The 26,324-nt window shown below is 39.3% G+C and overlaps 1 protein-coding gene across 6 annotated transcripts in view; it reads right to left on the bottom strand.

Moving 5' to 3' along the window:
* Positions 1–26,324, bottom strand: part of RGS7 (regulator of G protein signaling 7) — a 524,234-nt gene that overhangs the window by 246,239 nt on the left and 251,671 nt on the right. For all 6 annotated transcript variants that reach the window (XM_062210668.1, XM_062210671.1, XM_062210673.1 and 3 more), the window contains one exon: positions 13,310–13,406. In XM_062210668.1, the coding sequence (XP_062066652.1) occupies positions 13,310–13,406 (97 nt within the window). The remainder of the gene's footprint in view (positions 1–13,309; positions 13,407–26,324) is intronic.

Below are 26,324 nucleotides of genomic sequence, written 5' to 3'. Positions count from 1 at the left end.
AGAAAGCTGAAAATAGATCTACCACAGGACACAGCCAGCCTACTCATGGGAATTTCTGCAAACAAAATGAAATCAGCATATGAAAGAGTTATCTGTACCCCCATGTTTATTACAGCTCAATTCACAATAGCTAAGATATGGAATCAATCCAGATGCCCATCAAACTATGACTGTATAAAGAAAATGTGATATATATTCACTACCAAATACTATTCAGTTGTAATAAAGAATGAAATCCTGTCTTTTGCAATAAAATTAATGCAACTGGAAACCATTATACTTGGTGAAACAAGCCAGTCTCAAAAAGACAAATACCCTGATACGTGATATCTAATAGAGTACAAAAAATGTAATGTATATGGGAGAAATTTACATTTTGAGAATTTATTATTGTTTATAGCCCTTTTCTCCACTGTTGAAGAACAGTGTTTTCTTCATTGTAAAAAGAAAGAGTAAGAAAGGAAGGAGGAGAGGAGTTAGGGTGGAAGTATCACTGTGCTCCTAAATCTATATATGAAATGTATGAAATTTGTTCACCTTATATAAATAAAAAACAGAAAAGACAAAAAGAAAAAACTGAGTTAAACAGTAATTACTTTGATATGTTGTAAAGAATGAGACTAATGTATTTAAATCCACATAGTGGGTTCCTAAATTAATATTTTCCTGCAAAATAAATGTCATCATGATATACTATTATTGAAAAAATATCTTGAATCTTTTCATGCACTTTTGAAACAGTGAAATATTATGCATCTCATCAGGATTTACCATCTATTCATAGGGTTGGTATTCTGATGTAGTGCATAAAGCCATGCCTGCAATGCCAGCATTCCATATTGGCACAGGTTTGTGTCCCAAATGTTCCATTTCCAATCCACCTCCCTGCTAAAGGCCTGGGAAAGCAGCAGCAGATGACCCAAGTATGTGGGCCCCTGCTACCATATGGGAGACTCTGGTGAATTTCTTGGCTCTGGCTTTCGCCATGACCAGTAGTGGCCGTTGTGGCCATTTAAGGAGTGAATGAGCAGATGGAAGATTTCTCTCTGTCGCTCCCTGTCTTTCTGTAACTCCAACTATCAAATAAATAAATAGAACATTAAAAAACCCTAGTTATATGTTATATTAAAGCTCTATAAAATATTGATATAGTAATGAAAAATCTACATTCAAATAATATTCAATATTATCATAGTAAAATATATTTTCTGGAAATAAAGTACAAAAACATACTTGTCAAGCAACTGAAAACTGATGTGGTCAGTTTTAATACATTCAAGTATGCATGTAATCAAGTAAATGGTATAGTTACAAAATACGATCAACAACGGAACCTATACCCTGCAAAAAGTAAAATTAATCACTTCCTCATCTGTTCATAAACTCTGTTCCATCTGGATTTGAATCTCTATTCTGCTTATATTCAGAGTTTAAATTCAAAGGATTTTCAGCTGATACAAGTGTCATAGTTTGTTTTACCAAAGATTTTCAGATGAGAGGATGAATAAACATTGTAGGACACAGGATATGAAGGAAATAGCTATCATGCAAAAACAAGACTTATGGGATTCATTTAGAGAAAATCCTCAGCAAAGTCTGTAAACATATTTTTAGCTTTACAGTTATGTTTTGCAATTTGAAGATACACTCATGTAAAAATTTCATGGGTACTTTTATGAAACTCATGCAATAATATTAAACTTCATCTTTCATTTTATATTGTGATGGAGTGCTTCAGTGAAAGGCCAAGATGTAGTTTCACATGAATGGAGAGAATTCTGGGCTAAACAACTCCTTAGCACACAAAATCTCTTTCTCAAATATGTCTTAATGATTTATGCTTTACCTGACTTGAAGCAGTATTCATATTAATGACTCCCCCACACATATTGAATTAAAACAAAACAGCAATTAAAAACAGAAAAAAATTAGAAAAAATGAGGAAAGTAGATATGTCAGTGACAAATAAGGTGAAAAATACAAATGAAACATTAAATTCAGCAATGTAGTCAGGCATTGTGGTGTAGTGGGTTAACCAATATTTTTGGATGACAACATCCTGCATCTGAGTGCCTGGTTCAAATCCCAGGTACTCCATGCTTCCAACCCAGCTTCCTGCTAATGTGCCTGGAAAGCAGCAGATAATAGCTCTAGTATTATTTTGGGTCTTGTCAACCACGTAGGAGACCTATATGGAGTTCCTGGCTACTGGCTTTATTCTAATCTAATCCTGAGTGTTAGGCATTAGAGGAATGAACCAGGGAATGGAAGCATCTCTCTCTCTCTCTTTTCTCTCTCTCTCTCTCTCTCTCTCTCTCAATCTCACTTCCCATCCTTTTGTCTCCCAGCTTTTCAAATAAATAAATCTTTAAAAATAATAAACAAATTTATCAACATACTTCCTGACAAGGAACACACATGTGCACACGTGCACATGCACATACACACACAGACACACACACATGCAAGCACACTTCATGGGAGCTTTGGGAATCTCAATAGAATATCAGGGAAAAATATACATATATATCTTACTGCTTTTAAAGTGAAAAGTTCAATCTTATCTTCAAAGACAAATTTTTCTTAGTAGTTTGTTAAAGAAGAATTTTATTTCCTTGATCTTATCTTAAGATATTTGGAGAACATGAAGTAAATATCTTTAATCATAACATTGGGAGTTACAAAGTAGCATGCAAACAATCATACATCAGTTTACTATAAAGACTTTGTTACTATTACTCCACTTGATAAAGATATTTCTTTCAAAATTAAATTGGCAAATAAAAGAGCTGTCTGCACCGCAGTGTTCATTGCAGCTCAATTCACAATAGCTAAGACATGGAATCAACCTAAATGCCCATCAACAGAAGATTGGATAAGGAAATTATGGGATATGTACTCTATAGAATACGATACAGCAGTTAAAAAAATGAAATCTGGTCATTTGCAACAAAATAGAGGAATCTGGAAAACATCATGCTGAGTGAAATAAGCCAGTCTCAAAGGGACAAATATCATATGTTCTCCCTGATCGGTGACAACTAACTCAGCACCTAAAAGGAAACCTGTTGAAGTGAAGTGGACACTATGAGAAACAATGATTTGATCAGCCCTTGTCCTGACTGTCGAGGAACAACTTAATACTTCATTCTTTTTAGTATTTTTTTGTTCTTCTTAATACTATTGGTTGAACTCCTTTTAATTAACACACAATTATTCCTAGGTGTTTAAATTTAACTGAAAAGCGATCCCTGTTAAATATAAGAGTGGGAATAAGAGAGAGAGGAGATTTACAGTTCAGCACATGCTCAATCAGACTTACCCCTAATGACAGAGTTAGAAAAGTGCCAGGGGATTCCAATACAATCCCATCAAAGTGGCACGTACCAATGACACCTCACTAGTCAAAGTGATCAATTTCAGTTCATAATTGATTATAATGATAGGATTAAGAGTAAAAGGGATCACCCCTGTTAAATTCAAGAGTGAAAAAAGAGAGAGAGGAGATGTACAATTTGGGACATGCTCAATCAGACTTGCCCCAAATGATGGAGTTAGAAATGTGCCAGGGGATTCCAATACAATCCCATCAAGGTGGCATGTACCAATGCCATCTCACTAGTCCAAGTGATCAATTTCAGTTCACATTCGATGGCCTGGATAGGTCTAAGAAACAAAGGGATCACACAAACAAGACAAGTGTCTGCTAATACTAACTGATAGAATCAAAAAGGGAGAGAACGATCCAACATGGGAAGTGGGATACACAGCAGACTCATAGAATGGCAGACGTCCTAAACAACACTCTGGCCTCAGAATCAGCCCTTAAGGCATTTGGATCTGGCTGAAGAGCCCATGAGAGTATTGTAGGCATGGAAAGCCAAGATACCATGGAAAAGAAAAAAAAAAAAGAAGAAGACCTAAATGAAAGATCTCAGCAAGTGAGATCCCAGTGGAAAGAACGGGGCCATCAAAGAAGGTGGTACCTTCCTCCGAAGGGAGGAGAGAACTTCCACTTTGACTGTGACCCTATCAGAATAAGATCAAAGTCAGCAAACCCTAAAGGCTTCCATAGCCCTGGCAACTCATGACTAGAGCCTAGGGAGATTACTGACGCCATGAACAGGAGTGTCAAATTGTTAATTCAGCAACAGAAGTCACTGTGTACTTACATCCCATGTGAGATCTGTCCTTAATGTGTTGTCTAATGTGCAGTGATGCTATGACTGGTACTAGAACAGTATTTTTGCACTTTGTGTTTCTGCGTGAGTGCAAACTGATGAGATCTTTACTAATTATGTGCTGAATGGATCTCCTGTATATAAAGATAATTGGAAATGAAAAAAAAACCCTGGTGTTAAATTGGAAATGTCATAGAAAATTAATTAATTTAAAAAAAAATAATATGTAGGATCTCTGTCTTTAATGTGCTGTACATTCTTATTTAATGCTATAACAAGTACTCCAACAGTATTTTTTTTCACTTTGTGTTGCTATATGGGGGCAAACTGTTGAAATCATTACCTAATATATACTAAACTGATCTTCTGTATATAAAGAGAATTGAAAATGAATCATGATGTGATTGGAAGGGGAGAGGGAGCGGGGGGGAAGGGTTGTCGGTGAGAGGGACGTTTTGGGAGGGGGAAGCCATTGTAACCCATGGGCTGTGCTTTGGAAATTTATATTCATTAAATAAAAGTTTAATAAAAAAAAAGAGTAAAAGGGATCACATAAACAAGACTAGTGTCTGCTAATACTAACTGATAGAATTAAAAAGGAGAGAACGATCCAACATGGGAAATGGGATACACAGCAGACTCATAGAATGGCAGAGGTCCTAAGCAGCACTCTGGCCTCAGAATCAGCCCTTAAGACATTGGGATCTGGCTAAAAAGCCCATGAGAGTATTTCAGGCATGGAAAGCCAAGACACTCTGGCAAAAAAAAAAAAAAAAAAAAAAAAACCAAAAAACAAAAACACCTAAATGAAAGGTCTCTGCTAGTGAGATCCCAGTGGAAAGAACGGGCCATCAAAGAAGGTGGTACCCTTCTCTGAAGGGAGGAGAGAACTTCTACTTTGACTATGGCCTTGTCTAAATAAGATTGAGTTGGTGAATTCAAGAGGCTTCCATAGCCTTGGCAGCTCATGACAAGAGCCTAGGGTGATTACTGACATCATAAATAAGAGTGTCAATTGTTAAATCAACAACAGGAGTCACTGTGCACTTACTCCCCACGTAGGATCTCTTCTTAATGTGTTGTACTATGTGAATTAACGTTATAATTAGTACTCAAACAGTACTTTATACTTAGTGTTTCTGTGTGGGTGCAAACTGTTGAAATCTTTTCTCAGTATATACTAAATTGATTTTCTGTATATAAAGAGAATTAAAAACGAATCTTGATGAAGAATGGGATGGGAGAGGGAGTGGGAGATGGTATGGTTATAGGTGGGAGGGAGCTTATGGAGGGATAAAGCTGCTATAATCCAAAAGTTGTACTTTGGAAATTTATATCTATTAAATAAATAAAAAAGATATTTCTTTCAGAAGTTAAGAGCATATAATTCAGGTTATTTGTTGAAGAGAAGACTATAAATTAATAGTGTTTAAACAATTCCACTCCACAACTGACTAATGATATTTCCCATCTATCATACCAGTTAAAGGTATGGTGATATCACATTTGTAACCTATTTCCCCTGCAAAATATCAAAACACAGTATAGTAATCAGAACTTGGCCACTGTTTTGGAATAGAACTTAAAAAACCTAAGTAAAATATGTTAAGAACAAATGTTGGCCAGGATGTGAAGGAAACGGTATCCTAATACATTATTGGTGGGAATGCAAACTGGAACAACAATTATGGAAAACAATATAGAGATTCCACAGAAAACTAAAAATAGATCTGCTATATGACCCAGCCATTCCACTCCTGGGAACTCACCCAAAAGAAATGAAATCAGCATATGAAAGAGTTATCTGTACTCCACTGTTTTTAGCTCAATTCACAATAGCTAAGATATGGAATCAACCCAGATGACCATCAAACTGATGATTAAATAAAGAAAATATGGGGTATATACATGATAAAATATTACTCAAAATATTAGCCAGCCATAAAAAGAATAAAATCCTGACATTTGCAACATAATGGATGAAAGTGGAGAACATTATGCTAAGTGAAATAAGCCAGATCCAAAAAGATAAATATCATGGACTCTTCAGCCAGATCCGAATGCCTTAAGGGCTGATTCCGAGGCCAGAGTGTTATTTAGGACATCTGCCATTCTATGAGTCTGCTGTGTATCCCACTTCCCATGTTGGATCGTTCTCTCCCTTTTTGATTCTATCAGTTAGTATTAGCAGACACTAGTCTTGTTTGTGTGATCCCTTTGACTCTTAGACCTATCAGAGTCATCAATTGTGAGCTGAAATTGATCACTTGGACTAGTGAGATGGCATTGGTACATGCCACCTTGATGGGATTGTATTGGAATCCCCTGGCTGAAGGGACCATGAGATTATTTTAGGCATGGAAAGCCAAGACACTCTGGCAAAAAAAAAAAAAAAAAAAAAAAGAAAACCTAAATGAAAGATCTCAGCGAGTGAGATCCCAGTGGAAAGAACGGGGCCATCAAAGAAGGAGGTACCTTCCTCTGAAGGGAGGAGAGAACTTCCACTTTGACTATGACCCTGTCGGAATAAGATCAAAGTCGGCAAACCCTAAAGGCTTCCATAGCCTTGGTAACTCATGACTAGAGCCTAGGGAGATTACTGACACCATAAACAAGAATGTCAAATTGTTAAGTCAACAACAGGAGTCACTGTGTACTTATGTCTCATGTGGGATCTGTCCTTAATGTGTTATCCAATGTGAAGTGATGCTATAACTAGTACTGAAACAGTATTTTTACACTTTGTGTTTCTGTGTGAGTGCAAACTGATGAAATCTTTACTTAGTAGATACTGAATCGATCTTCTGTATATAAAGATAATTGGAAATGAAAAAAAAAAACCTGTTGTTAAATTGGAAATTGCATAGAAAATTAATTAATTTTTTTTTAAAAAATATCATGTAGGATCTCTGTCTTTAATGTGCTGTACACTCTTATTTAATGCTATAACTAGTACTCCAACAGTATTTTTTCACTTTGTGTTGCTATGTGGGAGTAAACTGGTGAAATCTTTACTTAATATATACTAAACTGATCTTCTGTATATAAAGAGAATTGAAAATGAATCTTGATGTGAATGGAAGGGGAGAGGGAGCGGGAAAGGGGAGGGTTGCGGGTGGGAGGCAAGTTATGGCGGGGGGAAGCCATTGTAATCCATAAGCTGTACTTTGGAAATTTATATTCATTAAATAAAAGTTTAAAAAAAAGATAAATATCATGTTTTCTCCTATTTGTGGCAGTTAATACAGAGAGGATAAAAATTGTGTGGCTTTAATATCATTAGATATATAGTTATAAATACTATTTCACTATTTCATATCATGTACATGAAAATACACTCATTTCACATGTTAAGAAGAAGAAATGGAGACAGGGAATAGTAGGGGCTCCTGGGGTACTGGTAACACTTTGTTCTTAATTTGGGTGTTGGTTATGAATGTGATTAGATAACAAAAAAAAAAGCTCATTTGTCTGTACACTTATGTGCATTTCTTGGTATATACACTGTATTTCAATAAAATATTTAAGAAAAAAAGAATGTATTAGGGTAGCTGATGTCAGTCCTATATATATATATTTTTTTTTCTTTTTTGACAGGCAGAGTTAGACAGTGAGATAGAGACAGAGACAGTGACAGAGAGAAAGGCCTTCCTTTTTCCATTGCTTCACCCGCCAAGTGGCTGCTATGGCCAGTGCAATGTGGCCGGCGCACTGCGCCGATCTGAAGCCAGGAGCCAGGTGCTTCCTCCTGGTCTCCCAAGCGGGTGCAGGGCCCAAGGACCTGGGGCATCCTCCACTGCACTCCCAAGCCACAGCAGAGAGCTGGACTGGAAGAGGAGCAACCGGGACAGAATCCGGGGTGCTGGCGCCACAGGCGGAGGATTAGCCTAGTGAGCTGCAGTGCTGGCCAATCCTATATATTTTTAATCACTTAAAAAACACAAATTCCCTGGTTTCATGTCTGTCCACATAAATCAGAATATCAGCAACTAGAAATTTGTGTTTGGAAATTTGTGTTCCTAAGATCCTCCTCAATTAATCTATTTTAGCCATATTCCAGATCAGCATTTAGTACAGCCTGAAATGGTAATTCCCTTTTTATAATTTTTGTGTATATTTATATATTTTTTTAAATCATAAAGATTTTGTGTACAAACATGTGCTATGGGAGATCACTCCTGGTAGCAATTTGAATAAATGGTGATGTGGGGGAAGTTTGAAATAGAAAAAGGAAGTCTAGAATACAGTAAATGTAGTAAATGTTTTACAGTGGAGGCTTAGAGGAAATGAGGAAACATGAGGGTAGTTCCTGCAGATTGCAAGACTGTGTCCCTGAAGACAGGGGCAAGAGCTGCAAAGCCCCCAGGAACCCAGCATTATCTGCCTCATCTTCTCTGTTTCTCTTTCCTTACTGTTTACTGTTCTCAAACCAAAACAGGCTTCCTTTGCTTTTCTCTGCCCACAGGCATGATCCAGCCCCCAGGTTTACACTATCTCAGTCTCTCTCTCTCTCTCTCTCTCTCTCTCTCTCTCTCTCTCTCTCACACACACACACACACACACATTCATATACAAATACACGCACACTTCACTGAAGTTATGAGAATCTGAACAGAGTTCCAGGAAAGAGAGAGAGAGAGACAGGGAGACAGAGACAGAGAGAGAGAGAGAGAAAGAGAGAGGGAGGGAGAGAGAGGAAGAGAGTAGATGGGTTGAACTCTGGTCAGTGTCTCCGCTGATCTCAGCCCTTGTCCTTGTGGCACTAAGTCACAAACCACTGATACAGCTGCCTGAGCTCCCTTCAGCATCTGAGAAGATGGTTCAGGGGAAAACAAAACAAGGGTGTTGCGATTCATTCACCCACGGACGTTTCCCATCCCGATTAGCAGGGTGGATCTGTGCAGAGCTTTCCTTCAGTCTCAGGACCACAGAAACCAGAAGGCTTCAATAAACAACTTCAAAACCACAGAATTAGAAAACTCATGGAGCTTTAGATGAAGGAAACACATTTCGAAGGAAAAAAAAAAGAACAATTGTCAGGTATATTTGAAATCTGATTCTTTGGTATCATTCTGTGTCTAGATTGCAGAAATTGGGGGAAGATAGAATGACATCATCTTTTCTAAGTACAAGTGTTTTTATTTGAGGCATATATGGGAATAACTTGGCCACCATGACATGTATTTACCTTTGAAGCATAGGTAGAGTTGGGAACAGCCCATCCCTCAACCCAGCTGTTGACCTCATCAATCTCAGAGGTTGCAAAGGTCCTTGGCTTAGGAGTTGCCCACTGCACTGATCCGAAGCCAGGAGCCAGGTGCTTATCCTGGTCTCCCATGCAGGTGCAGCGCCCAAGGACTTGGGCCATCCTCCACTGCACTCCCGGGCCACAGCAGAGAGCTGGACTGGAAGAGGAGCAACCAGGACAGAATCCGGCGCCCCGACCAGGACTAGAACCCAGGGTGCCGGCACCGCAGGTGGAGGATTAGCCTATTGAGCAGTGGCGCCGGCCAAGGCAATACTTTTTTTTTTTTTTTGGACAGGCAGAGTGGACAGTGAGAGAGAGAGACAGAGAGAAAGGTCTTCCTTTGCCATTGGTTCACCCTCCAATGGCCACCGTGGCCGGTGCGCTGCGACCAGGTGCTTCTCCTGGTCTCCCATGGGGGTGCAGGGCCCAAGTACTTGGGCCATCCTCCACTGCCCTCCCTGGCCACAGCAGAGAGCTGGCCTGGAAAATGGGCAACCAGGACAGAATCTGGAGCCTCAACCAGGACTAGAACCTGATGTGCCAGCGCTGCAAGGCTGAGGATTAGCCTGTTGAGCCACGGCGCCTGTCCCCAAGGCAATACTTCTTAATCATTGTGTTTTAACTGAAGTTCTGATTTAGTAGCTCTTGAGTGGTCCCAGATACAGCATTTCTTATAAGTTTCCAAGAAATGCTTATATCATTGGTCCAAGGATCACATATAGAGTATTAGGGTGTCAGGAAGTATTTGTGATCCTTACTCCCCTGTGGAACATTTCACAGGAAGGACTGGCTCCTGTCTGCAACAACTGCATTATTTTCCTTGCATACATCACAGGTCTTCGTCACAGGTTTGGATTCTATTAAGGGTGATATAGGTAGCAAATCTCTTATTTCGTTAGTAGCTTTTCAATAAAACAGGCTCAGGGAGAGAAGGGAAAAGGAGAAAACACCAGGAAGGAAAAAAAACAGAGGTAGCAAATTTGGCCAAAGAGTCACAGAGAAACTAACAATGCATAGTGACCACAAAAAAAGGCTTCAAGAAGGATATTATTAAAAAGGACCAAAAACTTCTAGTTAAGTGGATGGGTTTAGGACTTTCTATTGTATGGGAAATTACTATAAAAATTCTGATAAATACTAGATATAATACACACAAGTTAAATACACAGCAATGCATCTAACTGAACCTGTGGACAGCTCCTGAAAAATTTCTAAGGAATCTAGAAGGATTGTTTGAACTTAATTAGATTAACATGAATATGATTTATATTCTTTTTATTTAATAGCTACCATATTAGTTATATATTAGTGAATATTAAAACAATTTTCAGAGATTTCAGGGCCCAATTTCAATCTGTAGTGCCAATCCCACTTTTTAATTAAGATAATAATGTTGTCAGTCAAGAATTTTTCCAATAGGTTGCTTTTGAGGCATGCCTTCCTAAAGAAATCAGACAAAAACTTTAGATAGCAATGTATAGAATAATAACTCAAACTGGCACTCCATTTTTAATTCCGTAAACAAATCCCTTCTGTTACCCTGTATACTGTCATAAAACCCCTGAACTGGAATGTCATCATATAGGCTCTGCACAGCTGAACTGATCACAAATCCCAGTTCATACAGGCACATTAGTGCATTCATCAGCCCAGATTTTGAAGTAAATAATCTAATCCCTTTTAGTGCCTTAACAAAATAGGAGTAATATTTTCAAGTTTGTGGTTAGATGTGAAATTAACTCTCTGAGTCCTTGACTGCAGGGAATTTAAGGCTTATCTGGGGTTACAGAATGTGGACAAAAACCAAGGTTTATGAGAACACAGAGACAAACAAGCCTCAGCATTTCTACCACTAAAGACTTCTCTGAGCTCACTACTGATGAATGGATGGAATATAACAGTACAGATGGCCTGGAAGTGAGAGGGTAATGAAAGGAAAGAGATGTGGGATATACAAGGTGTTGTCAAGGAAGAGCAAGAAACTGCAATCAAATGCACAAGAGAGAGAGAGAAACAGGAACAATTATTGGAGCAAAATGTCATTCCATTGTAGCTCTGTCCCGCTCCAAGCTCCCTCTTTTCTGAGAGCAACACAGCAATCAAACATCAACACCTGGACCTGCTAAATTGTTATTCAGCTCTGACTCTTCTCCTCTTCCCAAAGTTGAAGTCCTCTTTAGTAGTCTTCCCCCTCGATTCTGGTTCATGAAGATGCATAACCAACCCTTGTGAGGAAACCTCAACAACCATTCTCCCTACACTCAGTTGCAGTCTCCTTAATCCCAATCCTTGCTGCTAGAGGCTTTGTTCCCTCTCACTGCAAGCTATGGTACTGATCCAACTGACCTAGACTCTTCCCTAAGCTGGACTAGGCCAGGCCCCGGCATATGCCTCAGTCCCCAGACCAGGCCTTTGTCACTGTATGCAGTCAGAGAACAGAGTTTAAACTTACTATTCTCCAATTTTTTCTTGGGGTTCTCTAGTCACTTCCAATCAAACCCAGGGAGTTTCCTTCTTTCTAATACTAATTCCTTTCTTTCTCACTCAATTAAAAATGAAAAAAAAAAATTGGGGGCCATGTCCCTTTTATCTTGCATGCCCAGTTATTCACCAAATCCTCATGATTTCTTCTCTTTTCCTTCAGTCCCTGGATGTGAGAACTTATACCCAAACTGTCATTCAGAAGCCTTACAACCAGCACTGTGACTTTCGTCCTTGCTGAAAGACAGTTCATCGCAAGCATTCTCATCATAACACACTCTGCAAAAATTTTGCATGTGTCTGTATTGCCCCATATATGAGTATCAGATTCCCTTGATTAGCTTTCCCAGGTCCTCACATCTCTATTTATCCCTGCCTGTCTTCCCTGTTCTTTCTAGCCTGGCCATTGCCCAGCTCTACACAGCTGAAGGTGACTGCTGCACTGGAGCTGATTTTTCTTTGATTCCTAACTTCCATGTATAAGTGACATAACATCATTTCATACATTTTTATATTAATAATGTTATTTTATGTTATATCATAGTTTTCTGTCTTAACCAACTAATTTACGGTAAGGCCATAGCTTTGGGGATTTTTTGTTTTATTTTCATGATAAACATGCCCAGGATATTTTACTTATTTCTAATTATTTTAAGATTTATTTTTTATTTGAAAGTCAGAGTTACAGAGAATGAGGCACAGAAGGGAGAGGGGGGAGAGAGAGAGAGAGGTCTTCCATCCACTGGTTCATTCCCTCAATGGCTACAATGGCGAGGGCTGGGCCAGGACAAAGCCAGGAGCTTCATCCAGGTCTCCCACATGGGTGCAGAGGCCCAAGGACTTGGGCCATCTTCCGCTGCTTTACCAGATATATTAGCAGGGAGCTGGATCAGAAGTAGAGCAGCTGGGGCTCAACAAGGGCCCATACAAGATGCTGGTGCTGCAGGTGACAGCTTTACCTGTTATGCCACAGCCCCAGCCCCACTCAGGATTTTTTTTAAGTACTTTTGGAATATTGAGTGAGAGAGAGTTTCAAAAGTAAATGATGAGAATATATATATTTTAAATATATTTAACTGTATTTATTTGGAAGGCAGAATTACAGATTGAGAAAATCTTACATCAGCTGGTTCACTCCCTAAATGCAAGGTGCCCAGAGCTTCTTCCATGTCTCCCAAGTGACTGCAAGGGCCCAAGCACTTGGGCCATCCTCTGCTGCTTTCCCAGGCACATTAGCAGAAATGGAGCAGCCAGGTCCTGAACTGGTGCCCATATAGAATGCCAGCATCAAAGGCGGAGGCCTAACCTGCAACACCACAATGCCAGCCCCGTGGAATAGATCTTAAACAGTTATGTGGAAAGTGCTGAAGAAAATAATTTGCTTTGAATGCAAACTCACCAGAGAAGACACTAGGTATCTTGGAAAGAAAGCTTTTGACAGTACGAATAGGAATTCCATTCTTTTCATCTTGCATGCGTGCTATGACGTCTTCCATCTAAACAACAATAGGAAAATAATTAAAATCTTTAAAAAGTTAAACTTTTTAAAATAAATCAGTTACCATAAGCATTTTGTAAACAAATTTTGCTACCCAACTGAGAATAATGTCTTTCTAGACTTTATCACATTATTATCTAAAGCGAGGTTAACAGGAGTGGAAGAAAACAGAAAAATGGCAATTTTGGGGTCCATTAAGCTACCAATAGAAATTGAATGCTTTGAATTTGCCTCTTTCCTAGTTTCATATTCTTTGGTTACAAAGGTTGGAATAAAAGAGCGTTTGCTTTTGAAGTTGTCAAAAGCAATTGTCACATACTTCACTAACTTTATCTCTACTGAACTCAATGTATCAGAAAATAGGAGCCTTAGCAATACCTGCTTAGACGTCCTCAACAAGCAAGAGAGTTTCTGTGATTTGGTTTAATGTTTTAAGTAGAACAACCTGCCAGGACATTCAGGATTGACTGCCAGCAGCTGCTGCTTCTCTTGCACAGGCACTTAAAGTATGATAGGAAAAGTATGATAGGATCTCTCTCTCTCTCATAAATACACACATTCATACAAACACAGGCTAACACACACATGGCCACACCAATGGACTGCAGACATATTCATGCATACACACATGAAAATATACACAAGAAAAACGTAGCAGCCGAGCTTTCTGTCCATTTAGTGGATTATGTGTTAGCTTCCTTTAAGTCTTGTTAGTACACTACTCTTTTGCTTTTGAGAATTTTCAAAGTCTAATGTGGAGTTTGGTTCTGAATAACATTCATTTCATAGTATCAAGTGACTCTTCCCCTGTGCCTCTAAGTAGTAGGAGGAGAGTTGAAACACACTTATCCATTTATTTATCCCACAATCTCTGAGCACTGAGCATGGGCCAGATTTAGTACTGTGTACTCTGGATATGAAAATGAATAAAACACTATCCCTGCCCTTGAAAAATTCAGAATCAATAGAGAAAGCCAAGATGAAATTTGAGTAGTTTGTGGTTTTTGTTAATACTATTATACAAATGCATATTTGCTGTTTTGATAAATAGGCCAAGGTTATTAAGATTATAATTTTTAGGAATGCTGAATAAAGGGCCTATAGGAATTATCTGAGCCAGGAACTTCCACCGGGTTTCCCACGAGGGTTCAGGGGCCCAAGGACGTGGACCATCCTCCACTGCTATCCCAGGCCATCGCAGAGAGCCAGATCGGAAGAGGAGCAGCCAGGACTAGAACCGGCGCCCATATAGGATGCCGGCGCTTCAGGCCAGGGTGTCAACCCACTGTGCCACAGTGCCTGCCCCCCAACAACAAATTTTCAATGTACTTTATAATAATAGGCTTAATCCTCTATTAAATAAATAATTCAACAAGTACAAAGTAGAATGGTTTGCAACAAAAAATCCAATTTGCTTAGATATGTGTTATTAGAAAAATAAATGGACATGCAAGAAGAAGAAGTTTTAAAGATAGGTCTGTATTTGAGTCCCAGGCCTTCTAATTATTATCCAGGTTATATAATAACTCTAGGGCTCAGTTTCCTCATCCATAAAATGGTGATAGCAATACTAATCATAATCCCTTCCTAATGTTCTCTCAGAGATTGGGTTAGAGCTAGCATGGGGCAAAATATTTTAAGATTACACGATACAATGTTTATAAAGCCTGATACATAGATAGCACAGTATTTGACTTCAAATATTCAAGTACCCTAACCCTGATACTTGAGAATTCTTATTGTTAGCCTCACATTTCTTTTGAGGAACATTGTTACCTAATCCCCTCTTTTTGCTCCTAACTTACTCCAGGGGATCATGGCTGACCTATCAGATAGCCAGAAATGAGTCGGGAAAGCAAAATTGGCCAATGGGATTCATCCCATTTTGCGGGCAGGTGGAAACCCACATCCAACTCTGTGGCTGCAGAGGCCAGCCCCAGTAGTGAGCCAGTCTGTTCAGGATTGGGTGCTTGTGAACAAGCACACTTTCTTTTCTTTTTTTTTTTTTAATTTTTTATTTAGTAAAAATAAATTTCCAACGTACAGTTTATGGATTACAATGGCTTCCCCACACACACAATTTCCCTCCCCCTCACACCCCTCCCATCTCCCACTCCCTCTCCCATTCCATTCACATCAAGATCCATTTTCAATTATCTTTATATACAGAAGATTGATTTAGTATATATTAAGTAAAGATTTCATCAGTTTGCACCCACACAGAAACACAAAGTGTAAAATACTTTTTCAGCACTAGTTATAGCATTACTTCACATTGGATAACACATTAAGGACAGATCCCACATGAGAAGTAAGTACACAGTGACTCCTGTTGTTGACTTAACAATTTGACACTCTTGTTTATGGCGTCAGTAATCTCCCTAGGCTCTAGTCATGAGTTTCCAAGGCTATGGAGGCCTTTTGAGTTTGCCGACTTCGATCTTATTCTGACAGGGTCATAGTCAAAGTGGAAGTTCTCTCCTCCCTTCAGAGAAAGGTACCTCCTTCTTTGATGGCCCCATTCTTTGCACTGGGATCTCACTCGCTAAGATCTTTCATTTAGGTCTTCTTTTTTTGTTTTGTTTTTTTTTGTTTGTTTTGTTTTTTTTCCCAGAGTGTCTTGGCTTTCCATGCCTACAATACTCTCATGGGCTCTTCAGCCAGATCCGAATGCCTTAAGGACTGATTCTGAGGCCAGAGACAAGCACACTTTCATAATAGCGTTGCCAGCAGTCAACGTGATTTTGTGACCTCATATGCACCATTCTACCTGGCTGAGTTTTTCAGTTCAGAATTCACATAGGAAAGGAAGGTGTTTTTTCATCAGGCCCACCTCCCCCCTCCCAACAACAACAAAAATAACCAACTAGTCACTTATCATGGAACAAAGATATCTAAGTATAGAAACATGAAATTAGATAGACTCTCATGACCTTTTATTCTGTTCCTATTTGCCCTGGATTCCCCTGACACAGAATTCAGAAATGAGGAATAAGCTGCTTTGCCTTGCCGAGTATCAGCCCCTAAGCCCGCACATTATCTGCTTAATGGTTTAAACCCTGCTGGATTAGACAGTCATAGAAACCTCTCTGACTCCCACTTTGATCACTGCATCACCCAGGGATGTAGCATCCATCAGCTGTGCTTAGGGACGGAGTGAAAATGCACGACTGTGAGTAGAGGCGCTTTCTCTGTAATGTCACAACACCTCCCTGTTCACTGGGTTTCCACAGAGTCACACTAGGAGGCTGGGGATTAAAAGTGACTTTATGATCATTAAGTAAACTGAAAGTAGATCTTTGTAAAGATTAAGAGTAGGAATGGGAGAGGGAGGTGGAAGAAGGGTGGGAGCATGGGCGGGGGGGGGGTAGGGTGAGAAGTACCACTATGTTCCTAAATCTATACATATGAAATACATGAAACTTGTATAACATAAATAAGATATTTTAAAAATAAAAATTAAAAAGTGACTTCTGTGGTTGTATTTCAGAATCCTCCATTTTTCAGAGCCCGCTATTTGAAAATAGAAGGAATTGAACTCTGTATTTTAGGATTTGTGTCCTAGACTGAAAATGTGATCAGAGAAACATGCATTTTATTTAGATTTTTTTATCCAGATATTCCTTTTTTTTTTTTGATAGGCAGAGTGGACAGTAGAGGGAGACAGAGAGAAAGGTCTTCCTTTTTGCCGTTGGTTCACCCTCCAATGGCCGCCGCGGTAGGCATGCTGCGGCCGGCGCACCGCGCCGTTCCGATGGCAGGAGCCAGGTGCTTCTCCTGGTCTCCCATGGGGTGCAGGGCCCAAGCACTTGGGCCATCCTCCACTGCACTCCCTGGCCACAGCAGAGAGCTGGCCTGGAAGAGGGGCAACCGGGACAGGATCGGTGCCCTGACCGGGACTAGAACCTGGTGTGCCGGCGCCGCAAGGTGGAGGATTAGCCTGTTAAGCCACGGCGCCGGCCCTATCCAGATATTCCTTATCCATGAGCCTTGCCATGGACCAGGATAAGCAATAAACAAACAACAACAAAGCAAGTAATAACAAAGAGAAAAACCAATCTACTTTCTAAAAACTGGTCATAAAGGCAACATATAAAAAGCACACCCTTCATATCTGTAGATGTTCCTTCAAGGGTTCACTCAGAAAATTCATTTTTACATTAAGCATGACTTAAACTTGCTTAACAATCTGCTTTCCCACAATTACAACAACAATGGGGTGAGAAGGACAAAGTTAAAAGCCTGCAAACTAACAGCAAGCCTGAGAGCAAGAGAGTTGAGAGATTCTAAAATGAAATCTTCATAAATATTAAAACTCCATGGGATAATTTAATGCAGGTCAAAACACTCAACTTACTCAAATATCTCAAAAGAAAAAATATATTTACACAGACAGTTGTCCCTCATTATCCTTGAGGGACTGGTTCTAGAATCCCCAAATAAAAAACTCATTACACAGAGTGCTGGAGTTTTTGCATATAATCTTTGCACATATATCATCCCATATAGTTATTTGTTTATTAATTTATTTTGCAAGGCAGAGATTCAGAGAACCCCCATCCATTGTTTCATCCCCAAATGCATGCACAGCAGAGACGCAGCCACGCTGAAGCTGGGGAAATGAGAAACACAATATGAGTCTCCCAAAAAGTGGCAAAGATCCAACTCCTTGAACTATCATCAACTGTCTCCCAGGGTCTACACTGACAGAAAGCTGGAATCAGGAACTGGAGTCAGTTATTGAGTCCAAGCTCTCCGGCATAGGCAATGGATAACCTAAACTGACTTGTTGGAGCCTGTGCTGTGGCATAGAAGATTAGGCCTCTACACACAGCACCAGCATTCCAAGTGGGCACTGGGTTGAGTCCTGGCTGCTCCACTTCTGATCCACCTCCCTAACAATGGCCTGGAAAAGTAGCAGAAGATGGCCCAAGTGTTTGGGCCCCTGCACCCATGTGGGAGACCCAGAAGAAGCTCCTGGCTCCTAGCTTCAGATCAGCACAGCTCCAGCTGTTGTGGACATTTGGGGAGTACCCCAGCAGACAGAAGACCTTTCTCGCAGTCTCTCCCTCCCTCTGTCTGTAACTCTGCCTCTCAAATAAACAAATAAACCTTAAAAAAAAAAAAACTGACCCTTAACTGCTAGGCCATCCACCGCCCCCCATACACTTTCAATATCTCTAGACAGTTTATAATACAATACAACTGCTATGTAAATAATCTCATGCTGTATTGTTTAGGGAATAATAACAAGAATAAAAATTGAAGACATATTCAGAACAAATGAAAATTTTCTATGAAAATTTTTTTACATCTGCAAAAGGTTGAATCCACAGAAGAGCCAGATACAGACGCTGATTGTGTGTCTATACTTACATATTCAGTATGGTGCCACTGTGTTATTAAGAAATAGAGTGGGGGCCAATGCTGAGGCACAGCAGGTTAAAGCCCCACCCTGCAGGGCCCACATCCCAAATGGGTACTAGTTCAAGTCCCAGCTGCTCCACTTCTGATTCCACTCCCTGCTAAGGTACCTGGAAGGGCAGAAGAGGATGGCCCAAGTCCTTGGGCCCCTGCACCAATGTGGGAGACTAGGAAAAAGCTCCTGGCACCTGGCTTCAGATCAGCCCAGCTCTGGCCTCTGCGGCCATCTGGAGAGTGAAGCAGCAGATGAAAAACCTCTCTCCCACTCTCTTCCTCTACTTCTCTCTCTGTAACTCTTTCAAATAAATAAAATAAATCTTTAAAAATATATATTAAAAAAGAGTGTGTTTTTCCTCCCCCAAGTCTGTTTGTTTCTTAGGACAGGAAAGAACACTGGACTCCTGACAGAAGAGATGGCAGCCATGGGTCACTAAAGCTCTCTAGGAATCTCTTCTTCACTTTTAAAATAAGAAACTAGAAAGAGATGAACTGCAAGGTTTATTCCAGGGTGGAAATAATCTTCAGCATTCAGAAGTGAGTTTCCTCACTAAGTCACAGAGCCAATTTGTTGTCAGAGACAAAATCCTGAGGCTATTTCATTGAGGAGCATCTTTTCAAATGCATTTGCTTCCAACCATCAACACATTTTTTTTTTTTTTTTTTGACAGACAGAGTGGGTAGTGAGAGAGAGAGACAGAGAGAAAGGTCTTCCTTTTTGCCATTGGTTCACCCTCCAATGGCCGCTGCGGCCAGCACAACTCGCTGATCCAAAGCCAGGAGCCAGGTGCTTCTCCTGGTCTCCCTTGCGGGTGCAGGGCCCCAGGACTTGGGCCATCCTCCACTGGCCCCGGCCAACACATTTTAATTTCAGTGCAAACAGTGTTGATTAATAGCAGGCATTTAACCTGTTCAGACCTGAATTTGAATCTGACCATGCTAATTACAAGCTAAATGTTTAAGTTAATTTACCACTCTAATACTCAGTTTTGACATTTGTAAAATGAACATAAAAATAATAGCATATAGGCCGGCGCCACGGCTCACTAGACTAATCCTCTGCCTTGCGACGCCAGCACACCGGGTTCTAGTCCCGGTTGGGGCGCCGGGTTCTGTCCCGGTGGCCCCTCTTCCAGTCCAGCTCTCTGCTGTGGCCCGGGAGTGCAGTGGAGGATAGCCCAAGTCCTTGGGCCCTGCACCCCATGGGAGACCAGGAGAAGCACCTGGCTCCTGCCATCGGATCAGCGCGGTGCACTGGCCGCAGCGCGCCGGCTGTGGCGGCCATTGGATGGTGAACCAAAGGCAAAAGGAAGACCTTTCTCTCTGTCTTTCTCTCTCACTGTCCACTCTGCCTGTCAAAAAAATAAATAAATAAATAATAGCATACATCATATCAGGGTGAAGATTAGTGAAAAGACTGCTTATTAAATGTTTATAAGAATGCTATCACCATCACCATTACGGCATCAACACAATTTTCCTCCCTCATCATTCTAGTAGAAAATCACAGTTGTGGTCCAGTGCCAAAATTATTTATTAGACTCAATCAATTGCTAAGTATTAAGTAGGCAGAGAGGGCTATGGATAAGCTCCATCTTAGACTTCTTGTAAAAGACTGGGCCCCTGAAATACAGGATATTTGATAAGAACAGTCAGGAGGAATGTTGGTGAATTTAAGCAAGAATTGTGTGAGCTAAGAAAGGAGGAAAGGAGACTGCATCTATTTTTGACAAAAAAAAAAAAAATGCCATTGCTCCCACATTTCCTTTATAAATTTGACTCCTGAAGTTCTTAAAAAGAACAAAGAATTGGATTGAGTATTCCTCGAAAAGTTCACCTTTTATTTCTATGCAAACCAGTTCATTAAGTATGATAAAATTGATGTAGTGGTTAAGTTGCCTCTTGAGACACTAGTATCACTCATCAGAGTGCCTGGGTTTGAGTCCCAGCTTCTCTCCCAATTCCAGTTTTTTCCTAAAGCGCACCCTGGAAGGCAGTAGGTGACTGCTCAAGTAGTGTCCCTGCCACCCATGTGGGAGATCCAGATTGAGTTCATGGTTCTTGGCCTCAGCCTGGCCCATCCCTGGCATTTGGGAAAGTGAATCAGAGGACAGTGAATGGGGGATTGATTCTCTCTCTCTCCTTTCCTCCCTCCTCTGTCTTTCAAATAAATAAAGTAAGCCCAGTAAATTTTAACAGTAAAATAACTACCTCTTGCAAAGTAGTTTTGAGACTATGGAAGGCTCAATTTGTGCAAGAGTTTATACTTGTATCATAGAACACTGAAACTTAACTTCAGTAATGTAAGCATTCCTTTTCCCTGAGATGTGATACTTAGAGAATAAATCTTACCTCTCATGTTTGCATTGTTAATAAATAAATTGCCTGGCCTGTAATGAAGGCTCATTTTTTTTTTTAAAAATGAGGATTTCTGAATTTATATTTAAGAAAAATGTTTGATTTTTCTGAGACTCAAAACAAAAGTGAAAGTGAAATTAATTTAAGATTTGGTCTTGAAATGTTTAAAATACTTGTCTTCGTTTTTAGTATTTGGTGCAGAAAGTTATCAGAGTCAGAAATGTTCAAGCGTGAGCAATGTGCAGCAGTCTAACATACTGCTGTTCTTTCTGTTCCATTTCATGCAGGGATTCTTCAGTTCACGTATTAGAGAAATTTCTTCCTTCAGTTTATGAGTGAATCAATGGCTACTTATAAGGCTATCTTCCTGCTTGTAGATGGATCCTCAAGTTCATCAGCATGTGTAAACTCTCAAGATGAAAAGTGCTATTGAACTCCAGCACAGAGCTCTTTTTACAGGAATTCACAAGTAGCCTTTTATTTAAAAAAAAAAAAATGGTTTAGATGTCACTTTCATTCCTGTGATGTATTTCAAACACTACTCAGGTTAAACAGTCCCAGCCTGCACACTTGGTGGAATGAAAGGGAGAATACATTATGCAAGCACATCTTAGAAAAGAGTTACTAATTATTCAAGAGGGCCCCACCAGACAGGGCTCCCACATCTAACAAAAGCTGCATGACTGCCTGGAAACCTTTATAGTTCTGCAATGTTCTAAACAACAATAGGAGCTTAATTAAATTTACTTGTAGCGATATTTGCCAGAACGTTACCACAATATCATTACTATTGATTTCATTAAGCCACTAACTTTACAGAGACACTCTGACTGTAGGCAAAACACAGAAGCAAAGCAAAAGCATTTTGTGCTCAGGAATTCTGAACAAGAAATGAATCAATCAAAATTTCGAAGCAAATATCCCAACGTTTCATTGTAACCCACCATTAAGCACAGGCATTTGGAGACCGAAATGAGGGGCTATTTGAGCACATGCAATGAGCTTTCTTATGTGTACATGCTTCCGAATTATGGTGCGTACCACCATTCTAAGTGCCAGGTATGAAAATGGGAGAAATGGTTGCTAAAGTGTTCTTGGAGTTCTAAGCAATTAGATGTTGGTAGTTATTACATTATTGGAATCAGTCTATGATCCTTTTCCCTTCAGGAAGTCTTTCAAAGGAAGAAAACTATTTGTACTTTGAATTCAGCAGTGAAAACAGAGTCATGCTCTAATGAAAGGTAAAAAGAATAATGAGATCAAAATGTATACCATAAACTGTTTTCTGCTGCAATACCTCAACTATAGCTGTTTCTAATTGATACAATTTTCCTCCATGTTATAGCTGATGACAATCAGTATCCTAATGCAGAATTACTCTTTCCATAAGAAAAAGTTGCCATTTTCATGAATAATCAAACTCAAAACTTAAACTGGTACAAACTTATTATATGTAACTCTATTCTTATCTCATCTTTAAAAAATAACTAATTTGAAAATTAGAGATTCTATCTGTGATCTTACAGAAATAAGACTTTTTCTTTTCAATTATGGATATTGCTTTATTATTTTCCAAATAAAGCATTTCATCCATTTCAAGTAACCTAATTACTACCTAAAATAAATAAACTGATAAATATAAATGATAGCCATTGTATTTGTTAGGACTATTTGGGTTTCAAGTGACAGAATCCCAATTTGGATTTTAATAAACAAAGAAATGTGTTGAAAATATTTTGAGATTTAAAAAAAGATTTTAAAATTTATTTTATTTACTTGAAAAAGAGATGAAGAGAGAAAGCCCAAAGATGTATCTCCTACCTGCTGTTTCACTCCCTAGACGCCCATACAGACAGAGCTAGGCCAGGAAGAAGCTACATCCCAGAAATTATTCCAGGTCTCCTACATGGGTGGCAGAGACTCACATACTTGAGCCATCATATCTTGCCTCCCAGGGTGTACATTATCAGCAGCTGTATTAAGAAGCAGAGCTAGACTCAAACCCAAGTGGTGGATTAACTGCTATGCTAACTGCCTGCCCCTAATATGGGATGTTTTATATAACTCAAAGAAGGTATGACCAGGTCTCAGGCTATCTGCCTTCAGCACATTCCCACTGCTTCCTCCAGCTCCTCTTGGCTACTGCCTTCCAAAGTCCACAGTCTTCTCTGCGTTTTCCAATGCACACAGAAGCAAATGTTGCTGTCCATGCCATCTGAGCTTAGTTTACAGTCCAGGAATCCAAGTAGAAACTACTTCTCACTTTGTTTCCCTTCCTGAATTTTAGGACAAAAACTCTGATTTATAATACGGAAGATGGGTAGAGTTGGAAGAAGTGCTGGACAGATAAAAAACTGATGTTCATTATTATTTGGTTTAATAGAAAAATTGGTTGAAAAACACAGGGGTAGAATTATATAACAGAAAAATGTAATAAAAGTAGTCTGTATAAAAGAAAGGAATAAAGAGATAAAGAGACTGTTGTATAATTATAGAGTCAAAGAAAAGAAGTGACACAGAAAGAACTTTGATTAGTTAAGCAAAAAGACAGGAGGAGTTTTCAGAAATACAAAAAAAGAAAAAGGAAATAATGTGACCAAATATGTTACTTGGCTAATTATAGGTGATCTTTGGCCATAGTCGTATCTGCCTGTAAGGTAGAAAATGTAAAATATGTCGAATACTCATGTATTCAGAGTAACAGGTTTCAGGAATCTTTGTTCCTATATGGAGAAATCTCCTGACTTTTCAAAAGAAGTCTAATGACCAATATACTACTGCAGTCACAGTTCAAACAGAACTGTCACAATCTCCTGAAAAATTATGGAAAGGATTCATGGAAAAGATAAGATTAAGCTGAACATAGAGGAGAGGCAGGATAGAGATAGAAAGGGCAGGAATAAACTTAAGATGTGAATATCTTAGTCCATGCTCCATCCTTGGCTTCAGGGTGGGACTGAGTATGACCCTTGCATAGAATGATGAATTGTGCTGGAATCCTTTGCTCCCTCCTCTCGTCTCAACCAAAAACTTCTCCGAAAGATGCCTCTTTAGTGAATCTCAAACCCATTTCTAATTTTGCCATCAACTTAGTTAACATATAATGTGCTTGCAATTTTCTCTTACATAGACTCCTTAGCTTTTGTCTATAACCACCATTGACAAATCACAGAATTAACTAAGGAACAAGTCTGAATATTCACCTCTTGTTCAAAATTTTCAGTGCCCAGACAATCCCATGAATTCTCTGTAAGTTACATGGCCACTCAAATTTCTCCACAATATGATCCCAAACTGTTTTTCTAGCCTGATAACTTGCTACTTCTAACTACACTTTATGCTCCCAACATGCTCAGAAATACCTCCCGGCTTCACCTTCTAAAACTCTATTCTGCCAGTTGGGTCCTTCCTTTTTCCATCTGTGCCTATGGAAATCCAATTAAACTGCTAGAGTCATTGCAAATTTTACTTCCTTACTGAATTTTTCCCATCCCTCGCCCTATCTCACTCATCCCAAAATGTACAAAATCACAGCTGCTCTGGAAGTCCTGGAGGTCTTGGTTTGTATTTCCTTTGTGATATTTGCCATCACCTCACTTTATATGATTTATGTAAGTTATTTATATAAATGCATATCATCCTCTTTAGATTATGAATACTTTGATGATTTGAATCATTTTTTTTCTATCTGGAGCACAGATTCCTGTTTTTCATTTTGTATATCATTATGCACTTGAATGTTTTGTTTTACCAGAGGATGGATTGGATGGATTACTTTTATAATTATTAATATTTTATTTGCATTATTTAAGAATTCTCATTTTAATGGGATTAATATCTGGAACCTTAGGTCCTCTGTTTAAACACTGTCACACATGGTATGATCAAACAGCTCCAATTGCTTGTTAAACTGTAAATATTCTGTACAATTAACTGCTAAAGACCTTCAATGACTAAACTGGTCTATGAAGAAATTATCTTTTTGTTGTTGTTATCTTTTAAAGTCAGAGCTAATAGACTACATTGTTTACATCCCTTTTTATTAGTCACATCTCATAACCTTAGAGGACAGAATCAATAGTCTTATCATCAATTCCCTCTGAAGAGGGGTGACCAGAATACCTGATACATGAAAGGCCCATCCTGTGCATTTGTTACTGAGGCAGGTGCTTGATTTCAGATTTTTTTCTCTTCTTTTAGCTTCTGGAATCAACTTGAAATTCAGAAGCCTCGAGTGTTTAGCAAAAGATAGACCAATTTTTTTCCTTTAAAATAAGATTAGCAATGAATACTTACAAAATATCTACAGGCAGCCATGGAATTTGATGAGAGAAAAAGGAACAGCATACAAAACACACCCTGGATTCCTCTGAGATTTTGGCAAGGAAGACCAACAAAAGATGTCAAGGGGCTCTTGGCTGAATTTGCCATTTTAAAACATCCTCAGCAAAGAAAAGGACCTCACAATACCTCCACAGAGTATGACAGCCTTGGAATACAAGAATCACTTTAATGTGTCAGTGCTGTGATATAAATCCCAGACTCTCTACAGCCACTTATGTCTGTGTTGTTCATAAACTCATACAAATCCTTTAAGTTATTTAAGTTTTCAGTTCCTTAGGTAATAAATTATGTATGTAAATTGCCTGTTACCTGAATTCATACATAGTTCCTGTTATTTAATACTTGCCTTCCTCAAGCCATTTTACAGTTTCAGAAGTAGTGACTAACACCCGGCTTATCACATTGATGATGTTCGTAAACATCAATTCTGATCCTGAGTCACTCATTTCCATACCTAGGTACAGCAGATCCACCCTTTCTTAAAGTTAATTCTACAGTGGTCTGTCCTGCCTGGTAATCTATAAAGGAAACTCAAACACTTGCTGACCACGGGGCACCACACACCAATCCCGATACCTCTCTCCCTTCAACACCTCCATGCTCTCCAGGATGAAGCCGGCCAGAGGAGCAGTCTACAGGCTTAATTCCTTCTCACTCCTACACTGAAAACCAGAGGACAGGAATGTGCAGGCACTAATGACTAAGAGCATCTCTGTTAACCCCATAAACTGATGGAAACAGCAAACTGAACCACACTGCCTGAAAGTGAGCTCTGTCATCACATTTGCCAAAG

This window comes from Lepus europaeus, chromosome 14 (assembly GCF_033115175.1).
Source record: "Lepus europaeus isolate LE1 chromosome 14, mLepTim1.pri, whole genome shotgun sequence".
In the NCBI taxonomy this organism is placed as follows: Eukaryota; Metazoa; Chordata; class Mammalia; order Lagomorpha; family Leporidae; genus Lepus; species Lepus europaeus.
Note: the sequence above shows the minus strand (reverse complement) of the source record. Positions and strands in the feature narration are given on the sequence as shown.